This window comes from Lontra canadensis, unplaced genomic scaffold, assembly GCF_010015895.1.
Source record: "Lontra canadensis isolate GAN:19392208 unplaced genomic scaffold, GSC_riverotter_1.0 scaffold68, whole genome shotgun sequence".
NCBI classification, from domain to species: domain Eukaryota; kingdom Metazoa; phylum Chordata; class Mammalia; order Carnivora; family Mustelidae; genus Lontra; species Lontra canadensis.
Window position 1 is genome coordinate 10,478,903 of NW_022631062.1, and position 11,072 is coordinate 10,489,974.

General features: G+C 47.9%; 1 protein-coding gene across 1 annotated transcript in view; it reads left to right on the forward strand.

The window, feature by feature from the left end:
• The window catches only part of DHRSX (dehydrogenase/reductase X-linked), a 154,179-nt gene extending 143,459 nt beyond the window's left edge, over positions 1-10,720 (forward strand). Inside the window, exon 7 of the mRNA XM_032880249.1 lies at positions 10,263-10,720. Within this exon, the coding sequence (XP_032736140.1) occupies positions 10,263-10,466 (204 nt within the window). The 3' untranslated portion in view covers positions 10,467-10,720. The remainder of the gene's footprint in view (positions 1-10,262) is intronic.
• Positions 10,721-11,072: the final 352 nt, after the last annotated feature.

Here is an 11,072-nt window from a genome sequence, read left to right on the forward strand (position 1 = left end):
GCCTTGGGAGATCTGACACCGTGGCCAAGAATATAGGTCAGAACTGGGTTGGATTATAGGGTACCTTGATGGTGTCTGGGAATTGCTTGGTGGTGTGTGTGGGAGGGGGTCACCCCACATGTTGGAATTGGTGACCAGAATCCTAATGCTTTTCAGGGCTGTCCTATTATTAATTCTCAGTAAATGCCCATACCTTTCCTATTGCATTTATTCCTAATGGTTTTACGAAGTTTTGACGTTCGTTTCTGTGGCAAATCGGTTTTATTAAAAGTACTGCAAACCGTGAAGACAGCAAAATGCATGAAACACTTAGAAGTCGGTGATAAGTGAGTGCACACCTTGTCACACCACGTGGATGGGCCCACGCTTCCCCCCAAATGCACGTGCAAACACTAACCCCTAACCCACCCGTAGAATCAACGGTTTTCTTGCTTCTCGTTATAAATGTCTCACGCATGTGTGTCTCTGAAATTTAAATTTGCATTCTTTGATCCTTTGGTAAGTAGAATAAGATCTGTGATTTGCTTTTTTGTTTGTTTGTTTGTTTAGTAGTTACTTACTTGGGGGCAGCTGTGAAAAATGACCACAAACCCAATGACTAAAACCACGGAGATTTCTCTTCGCCCAGCTAGGGAGACCAGATGTCTGAGATCCAGGCGGGGCAGGACCACAGAGATCCAGGCGGGGAAGGGCCATGCTCCCTCCTGAGGTTCTAAGGCAGGGCCCTTCTTGCGTCTTCCAGCTTCTGGGGCTCCAGACGTCCCTGGGCTTGTGGTCACGTCCCTCCCATCTCTGCCTCCATCTTCACGTGGCTTCTGCTCTGCATCTGTGTGTCCTCTTCTGTGTCTTACAAGGACACCCCTCATTGGACTCAGGACCACCCTGATCCAGGATGAACTCATCTCAGATCCTTCCCTTCATCACCTCTGCAAAGACCCTGTTTCCAAATAAGGTCATATTCACATGTACTAGGGCTCAAGACTTCAACTTGTGTTTTGGAACCCACAACTCTCCATATTAAATGTTTAAAATCAGTCCCTGTGGACACGTGAGGTCAGTTCTGTCCTGGGGGCGTATATTCCACATGGGTGGACAGCACGGCTTTGCTCCATCTCTGGATCGGGAGCATTTGGGGTGTTTCCAGTTCTTTGGGGTTTCCAGCGGTGTTGCCTTGAGGGACCACTCCTACATCTCCACATCTGCTTCTGTCCCAGTTTCTCTACAGAGCATAGCAAGCTCTGGCATGAGAAGGTTCTAGAAGATGAGAAGGTTCTAGAAGGTTCTCTTGTCCGTGTTTTCTGGAGCATTCCATTGGGCTTTCAAGGACAGTCTTACCAAAACCTGCTCCAAATACTGTGAGACTGTGTCAGGTCTTACATCCGTCTTGACTCTATCACGGATGTCCTGATTTTAAGAGATTTTCAGTCTATTTAATGTAATTAATCTAATTTTGAAGCCATGTTGATTATTTAATGCAAATATCGTATCCCCTCTTCTTTCCAGTATGTATGTTTCTCTTGAAAATGTTCTTATGTAAGATATAGTCAGTTCAATAATACATGGTGTAGGTGACTCCTATCTTACTTTCCACTTTGAGGGTGAAACACGTAATGTCTCTCTCTTATATTTATTAGGATTTGCACATTTTACTTTTTTATGTACTGTGCTGCGTATCACTCCCATTTTACTCTTCCTTTGAATGAGGTGTGACTATTTAATCTTACCAAAACAAAACAGTTTGGTACATAGGCAAACTACGGCCCACGGGCTGGCCATATGGTTTTGTCAATAAAGTTTTATTGGCACACGTGCTTGTTCATTCACGTGTTCTCCCTGGGATAAAGGCAGAGCTGAGTAGTTACGACAGACACCAGATGGCCCACAAAGTGAGAAATATTTCCTGTCTGGCCCTTTACAGAAAACGTTTGCTGACTCCGGTCTAGAGAGATGATTATGTTTTTCTTTGCTTTAACTCCCTTATTCGGATAATGTGGACCAGTATGTTTCTTTAGAAAGAACGGCCCCCAGTTTCTAGAGTGATTCTCATTTATTCCCCAGTAGACTAGTCCTCTGGTTCTCCAACCAATTCATTGATGACTTCTCTCTTGGCATTTACCCCAGTGCTGTAGATCTCCTTCTGTGCTGTCTTTGTCAAGTTGGGATCCTAAAATTTTGATGATTTGTTTAAAAAAAAAAAAAAAAGTCAAAGAATGAGACAACGGAGAAGCCCATTTCCCACCGTATTTTTCTCTCTTACACTTCAGCCTAATGGAATGATCATGACAAGTCTGTGCATTTGAAGACTGGAAATATTAGCCTTTGCACACTCTCTGGGTTTGGGAATTTTCAGAAGGATAGTTCCAGTTCAGCTTTTAAATTTTTCTTTAATAACGTATTGCTTTCTTGGGGACTCGTCCGTCTTCCCAAGTCACTGTTGACGGCTCCATCCCTTCGATAACTGTCTGTTTCTTCAAGCCTGGGAATTAATGAGGACAGTTACCGAAACTCTTCTCAGGGTCTGCCTTCCTTGCCTGCTGGTGGTTTCATCCGAGCACCTCTCATGAAGTTAGCCGTGCCCTCGAAGTCCCTTTAGGGGCTAAGTACCTTCCTTCCCTTTTAGTTTGCCTTCCTACAAATGCATGATTTGGTGTCTGCCTCCCCAAGCATTTTGTAAAGGCAAGAGGTTTGGTGTGTCCACAAATGACGACCATTCTGTATGCCTGGGCTCTGTCAGGCTCTGTGCGAGCGTCAGTGAAGCTTTTCAGAGGGCGTGAGACCCAGTGAAGCCAGTGCTGATGCAGAATTCCTGCATCTCTCAGGTCTTGGGGCCGTTGCATTGGGATGTCATCCCTATCTGCCTGACTTCCTGCCTCAGGGTCCATGGGTACCATGAAAAAGCATGATTCTCGGTGCTGGGTACATCGGGACCCTTGTGAGGAATTCACCTCAAACAATGCCAGGCCTCTTTGAAATCACTTTCTACACCAGCCTCCAACTAAAAAGTATCAAACTGACAGTGGAGAATGTGCCCATGACCCAACAACCTATATGACTTAGTGATGGTTGGTTCTCTTTATTATGCATTTGGATCAACCCAGTCATGGGGTCATTGATTGCTTTTTGATGGATGTGTCAGGAGTGTGGCACGTTTAATTAATCAACTCAAGGACACATGTCCAGTGATGCTTCTCCTCACCTCTGCGTCATCAGCTTCTCCCCATCATCCCTCAGCATTCAAGCATGCGGAATTAACAAACTTCAGTTGACCTTGTATCATGCTATAGGAATCTACCACCATTACTCTTCCATCCTGGGATATAGGGGATCCCCAGTGATCCTGGGGAGCCCAGTGTCATCACAGGGGTCCTCATAACAGAGGACGGAGGTTTAGAGTCAGAGAAGGAGAGGGGACAGGAGACAGACTCTCTCCTAGAGGATCCAGCAGGAATACAGCCCCAGCCCATCCCCGCACTAAGATTCATCTTAGACATCTGAGCTTATAGAATGTTAAGATGATAAATCTGTGCTGTTTTAAGCCACCAAGTTTGTGATCCTTCTCCAAGAATACCCAAAGGAAACTTATGTCCTCCTTCCTTGGATCTCAGCTGTCAAGACCACTCTCTTGTGTCTTTGCCCAGTGTGTTGGCTTCAGTTCCCTTCACTGTAAAGCAGGTGCGATAAGACCCACCTCCCAGGTATATCATGAAGATTACATCAAATTGGGTCGGCTCCCACAGGAGGCTTGGAAGAGGGAGTCAGTCCGTGATGCTCATTCAGGCTGATGACGTGTCATGCACCCCTCCAGGTGTAGAGTGATCAAGACGAATTACTGAGGCATCAGGGTAGGCATGTCCCATAGATGTACCCAGGGCTGGGAACTCGACTCATTACCAGTCATTTTGACTTTGAGCATTTTGCATGAGTGACAAAAGGACAAATAGGGAGGCAGTAGTCTGCCCTAGTGCTGGGGGCAAGAGGAGAAGGCTTTGTTGGGGATGGAGCCTTTGAAGGTGGATTGAAGGCTAAACCAGGGTCCATGAGCAATGCTAGAGCTATATATGATGCAGAAAGTAGTTGAAGATGGTGGGTGGTCAGACGGACACCACCTCTTTCTTAGCTGTGTCCCCCAGCTGAACCCAAGACTGTGAAATGATCTGAGCTGCCCATGTCTCAATTCCCCCAAAAGCAGCTCTTCCCAGCCCTACTGCAGGTGTCCAAAGAGAGAAGCTCATCATGTGTCAGAAGCCATGGCCACCTCAGGAGGTTAGGGCTGGGTGCCCGTTGAGAAATGTCAGTGAGGAGGTAATAGGATCAGACCCATCCAACCTACAAAGCATCTGATGGACTGCAGGACACGGGGGCACCTGGGGTCTGTTTATAGACCACTCCAGTGGAGGTGGTACTCCAGTTGTGGAGAGGGAGAGAAGTCATCCTGAACACTACTCCAGAGATAAAATGAAGACATCTTGACTGGTTGGCTCTGGCAGACTCAAGGATAATTCTGGGGTTTCTCACTCAGGAAAATGAGGGTAATGGTGGTGCCTATCCCAGACATGGGGTGATGGGAAATGCCCAGGAGGGGATTTGGGGATGCTTGACCGTGAGGTAGGTAAAGTAGGGTGTCTACTTTCAGATGCCAACTGGGCTGCCATGAATGTGTCTGTGGCTCAGAGGAGAGTGAGGTCAGGTTTTCACGTCAAAGACGAAGACAGGGAAGGAGATGAGAAAGGAAGCTGTAGGCATGGGGAATGGACCTATAGGGAGGCAGATTAAGGACCAAGATGGAGAGGGTTGGGGTCTCTGGGAGAAGCGAGATCTGGCCACCCCTTCCTTCTCCTTCTCATCCTCCGCGATGCCCCTCGCTTTGGTAATTTGTTAATTCTGGATAATAATATCTCATAAGATTGTTGTGAAAATTGCTAACATAATATATGTGGAAGCATTTCTGATACTGTAAAGCCCTGTGTAATTAGGTAATTATAAGGCATTCATGTTTCCCTCCAACCCGACATTGCTTGCAGCTCTATTTAGCATGCTTGAAATTCCATCCTCTTTCTACCAAGTGTGCTGCTGCTGCTGCTTTTTTTTTTTTCACCCGCTTGTGCCCAAACGTCACCCCACAGCCCCTGCCTATCGTCAACTCTGCGGTGGTAGGGATTATTTTCAAAATTGCCTTTCTTGGCCCTGAGAGCCCACAAAACATTGGGAAGCATTTAATAAACATTTGTTGTAATGAATCAAATTGAAACTTGGTGCGTCGCTGCCAGGTCCAGCCCCAGCTTCATGCAGAGCCGACCTTTAACTATAAACACACGGAGCCCTCTTCCCTGGTCTCCCAGCGGGCATCTGGTTCTTTGATGATCCTCCTGCCTCTGATAAAAGCAACATGTCCACTCTTGGGTTTGCTTTCACTTTCTACAAGTCTTTAAGGATGATCTTTATTTCATTGTTTTGTTTCATTTTTTACAAGCTGTAGATAAAATGGGATATGTTATTTATGCCAGGGGAACCGTTGTTTCCAGGATCTTCTTATCTGTGCAGAAGCCGACTGATTTCTGTGCACTCGGTACCCGAGAAACACACTTCATCCTCCTGGGAATGAGCTTGAATACAGCTCTTCTCAGCTCCAATGACACAGGGGCAGATACCAAATTTTGCTGGGGAGTTCAATAGATCTATAGATTTTCCATTTGATTGAGATCATCTGCCCTTGGTTTTCCTTGAGGCCAGAGCGAGAGAACAGCTGATTTGGGTCTTTCTGTGTATTTGCCTTAATTAGGTAGTTACCAATTTGCCGCCATGATGCTCATCATCATAGACCTGAATTCCCAGACTTTTTAAACACAGCTGAGAACCTGGATCCCAGGTACTTTCCTAGAGGAGACAATCCCTGCAGACGAATGAAACAAAGCGAAAGAAAAAGGAACAGTGAATAAGTTGTGGAATTCCATGCTCAGCTTAGAAAATTCCAAGAGAGGAGCATGGTCATAGAAACCAGCACAAAATGTCCATTTTCTTGTTGAAGAGCAGCGTTGAGTTTCATCAACTATGTTCCTATTGATCGTCCTTGGCAAATTAAGCAAGAGGTTCTGCCTCATTGACCTGTTATGGTTGGCGATCATTAGCATGTTGGAGTTGCATGAGCCCGGAGCTCTCAGCAGGTCGTGGGCTGTGCTGAGCTTCTGTAGGACGTGAGTTCCAGCACCAAATGACCCAAACAGTGATCCCGGGAAAGAAGAAAGGATTAGTAACGCTCTTTGCTGGGAGTGAACAACCCCAAGCTTGAGGTTATTAGTCATGAGATATCATCTACGTGTTCACCATGCAAGGACAGACTGGAGAGGTCATAGAAGAGGAAGCCTTTTGATCTTGCCTTTTCCCAACATGGCACCCCGTACATGAAGCCCCGAGTTAGCAAAGGAGCACCACAGTGAAAACGATCTTCAAGAGCAGCAGGGCTTTGTGCTGGTCCCGTTCGCAGTCAACTCACATGGTTTTCCTTGTCGGCGTGTATGTGTGGTGGCTCCCTGGGGACATCCAGCCAATGAGCTGGTGCCCAGCCAGTGGTGGATCACTGCACCATGAGCCACAGGTGCAAAACGTCTATAACAAGAACACAAAGCAAATAGAAACAAAGGAAAAGTGAGCGAAGAGGGAAGGAATAGAAAAAGCCAGGGCATGGTGCACGTGTTTCTCATGTTCCCACTGAAGGTGACTTCACCTCTACTGTGACTGTGGTGTGCAGGGTTCTAGCTCAGAGAGATTCAGGAGAAGATAAGCAGTTGTTGCTTCTTTGTGTATTTTTTTTCATAACCTAGAACACAGCGTCATTCAAATATAGATCTTGGTGTTGGGACACATATTGCTCAGCTTGGGCGGTGTTAACGGAGTCCCACAGACTGGGGAGGCTTGGAAACAGGTACTTGTTACTCATAGGTTGGAGGCTTCCTATGTCCTCACATCATGGACAGAGGGAGAGCTCTCTGCTGGACACGCATGGCCATCTGCCTGTGTCCTCACATGATGGACAGAGGGAGATCTCTCTACTGGACACGCATGGCCATCTGCCTGTGTCCTCACGTGATGGACAGAGGGAGAGCTCTGGGGTCTCCAATTCTTCTTATAAGGACACCAGTCCCATTGTCAGGGCTCCCACCCTCAAGACCTCATGTAAACCTAATCACCTCCCAATGGCTCCACCTGCTAATACCATCCCATTGAGGAATAGGGCTTCCACATATGAACTGGGGGAAGGCAGGACACGTACATTCAGGCCATCACAAGACATATGTATTCTCTGGAGAAGCATCTCCTGCCTGTTGGGGTCTTTGCTGGTCTTAGGTCTATCTTGAAGAATCTGAGCATGTCCCTTCCATGACTCTGAGTGCAGGAGACGAGTAGAGTCGTAAACACCTGTTCCCCTGGGAAAGGTGGGCACACACAGCTCGTTCCTGGGATGGGCACACAACTGCCAGAGCCACCTGTCACTGCCGCCCTCCACAGGCTAACGTTCCCGGTTGGAGAGGAGAAATCATTTGGACATTGAATTAGTCTTCCCGGGCTGTCGAGACAATGTACCACAGATGGGGTGGCTTCAACCACAGACATTCATTGTCTTTCAGACCCAGAGGCTGGGTGTCTGAGATCCAGACAGGGCCAAGACTGGTTCCTCCTGAGGCTTCTCCCCTTGACGTGTAGACCTTGTGTCCTCCCTGGGTCCCCGCATGGTCGTCCCTCTGTGCGTGTCTGTGTCCTCATCTCTTCTTATAAGGACCCAAACCCTTTTGGATCAGGGTCCCCACTAACAACCTCACTTGACCTTAATCCCCTCTTTAAAGACCCCCACTTCCAAATAAAGCCCCATTCTGAGGTCCTGGGGGTGAGGACTTCAACATATGCATTTGCGGGGACATGGTCCAGCCCATTTCAGGCATTCTGCTTGATGTTCAGCCTTCCGGTTCAGCAGACGTCTGCTGCCCACACAGAGGCAGGAGCTGTGCCCCATGGACGTTCTCCCCTCTGCAGGACCAGTCTGGTGGCTCTCTCCCTGCATGAGACATGGCCTGTTGTAAGAGCTCACTGGGACTCAGAAGTCTCCCCAAATCCACTCTCCCGCCTGCATTTCCCAACCTCTGGACTCATTTCTTGGAGAAGTCAGCACGTGCTATGGGTGAGAATGTTGACTGGGGAGCTGGTGGCCCTGGGTTCGAACCCTAGCTACTCCCCCCGCCACCTGTGTGCCGTGGGGGAAAGACTAGTCTTCTCTGAGCCTTGGGTCCTCATCTGTAAAATGGGTTTTAGTGTTTGGTACAGTGCCCAGCACATAGTATGGTCACCCCGGTCATGGTTACTGTTGATCATTTGCAGTTGGGTTTCTACTGGCCAGAGCTTTTCACTCGTATGATGTCCTGCATTTCTCCCTGACAATTTTGTGGGAAAACTTTTTCTGTAATTGTCATTTTCCACGAGAGGAAATAGTCTTAGGAGGGAGGATGATACAGCAATGATCTCACAGTTCACAGGCGGTGACATCGAAATTTAAACCCGGGTCCTGAGAAACTTGTGTGTCTCCTCCCACTCCATATGATGCAGATAAATCCCCAAAGGTCGAAGTTGTGTGTGTGCAAATGTGTGTGACTGTGTGCGTGCATGTGGGTGAGTGTGAGCACGTGTGCATGCACATGGACGGGACCGTGTGTCCGTGTGCATGTTTATACACACACATGCATCTCAACATTTATCATGACCCACTCCCTTTTACACAGGCAGGACCAATAATTGCTCTGATGGGTAATGATTAGGATGTGATATGCAACGTAATGAGAAATAAATGAATAAAACCATCTATTTCGTGAGCTGTCAAAACATTTAGGAATTAAAGCATACAAATGAAATCTCATTTCCGTCTTCATTATAAGCCCAAGGCTTTGAAAATGTTCTACAAACGATCCGCGGTTGCTTTTCCAAGCCCAGCATCTATCATGTATTTAAGCCTGTGATAGTTGGGTAAGTGGATGTGATTAATTCTCCACGAGACGCATTATAGCCACGAAATAGCTCCTTTTTTCGGCCCCCTTGGATGTCAGCAGAGCTGGGTGCCCAGGGCCAGCGTGGGAGACTGTGAGGACATCTAGGTGTAAACGTGGGTGTGGGCATGTCAGCACGCGTGTCTACGCATAAGCTCATGCGTGCATGGCGCCATGCAGCTGAAAATCCAGGTATCCCTTCTGACTTCCCGAAGCTTCTCTGCTAATAGCCTACGATGGCCCAGAAGCCTTAGCGATGCCCTAAACTGCAGATTCACCTGTATTTTGTACATTGCATGAGTTATACACCAGACTCTCGCAGTAGAGGAAGCGAGGGACAGAAAATGTGGTTAAGAAAATCCTAAAGAAGAGAAGACACGTTTACGGGACTGTGGTACGTTTATCGAAAACATCCGTGCAGTTCAAACCTGGGTTGGTCAGGGGTCAACTGTATAGACTTACACAGTCCGGTAAGAATCTCTGGAGGATTGAGCCAATTTCCACAAATTGATGAAACAAGACAAGCTCCTGAAAAAGTCTTTATCTAGATGGTAAGAAGCAAGGGGGAGACTCTGTTGGCTTCCAGATCTGGAATCGTAGCCGCAGATGGAGGGGCTTTGGTTCCCGTCATTTCCAATCTCTTGAGCTCCTCCTGGCTCACTGGCACCCACTGACCGTGCCAACCCTTGACCACGCCGACTCCCACCCCAGCATGGAGGGTGTGTCATGTTCCCACGTTGCCGCCTTCCGCTAGAGCCAGATCTCCAAACCTCACGTGTCCTCTGCATTTTAAGCTTCTACTTGGGACTTTGCTTTCCCCATGAGCAGTGATCATAGCCCAGGAACGCTTCCGTCCCCGTGGGAAGCTCACCGAAAGAGCCTTTCTCCAAGGTGGTCACGTTTTACCCGCTTGCCACCTAGTGTTACTTAAACACAGAGGCTCAGCGTTCATCTGCTTTGACCAGTGCATATGCATTCTGGGTTCACCAGGAGCTGCAAAACTGAACTGTCCACATCACGGATTTTAATACGCATTTTTGTCTGTGGAAATGGATTAACCCATCAGCTCGGCTAGGTTGTACACGTGGCTTTCCGCTTGAGTATCCCGACCCAGGCGATCTTAAGGAAAGACACATCAGCTGTGTCTTACCCAGCTACATCTGTGGGGGTTCTGAAAATCCCATGCACTCTGCCCTGAAGGCTAACGTGTCCTGGCCTTCTTCCTTCTCCCCACAGACCCCAGATGAAGGAGCCTGGACATCCGTCTACGCGGCAGTCACCCCAGACCTGGAAGGAATAGGCGGCCGCTACCTTTACAATGAGAAAGAGACCAAGTCTCTCGCGGTCACATATGACCTAGATCTTCAAAGAGAACTGTGGGCCAGGAGTTGCCAGATGACCGGCTTTACTGACGTGACCCAGGACACCTTCTTGGGGTAGCTGCCATGTCGGGGAAGACCTTACCTTTAGTCCAGCAAACACAGGTCTGTGACAGATCCCCGTGTCTGCATTGTTCATAGCTGCCTGCCTTCAGGACTATGTCCCCAGAGGTCTCCTGTCTGCTCTCCTGCCTTGGGAGGAAGTCAAGGACCAAAAGGAACATTGAATGTCATTCCCAAGGAGGTGGTCCCAAGCCATAAATCATGTGCCAAATTTCTACAAGTGCCATAAACAATTAAATGCTGCCTAATCCCGCTGTGCAGTCTTCCTTGTTTCACGCAGGGCAGGGACCAGATTTGGGATACACATTCCAGGTCAGGTAGGCACTTTCAAGGGAGCAGAACCACTAGGCTATAGAGGGCTTGGGGTCCCCTCTGTCATTTGTTCTTCCCCTCGCCCATCATTCCAGACACCCAGCTTTGACTCATGGGTCCGTGAAACAGAGACATGAGCCTTCCCCAGTCCTTTGGGTTAAGACTCAGGTAAAAACCCATATTCTACTCCATGCTTTGAGAGTAACCTGGTCCCAGGTACCACCTGTAGCCCTCAGAGCTACTGTCATGATCTCAAACCCATGAGTCATGTATAGAACCTATATGGTTCTCT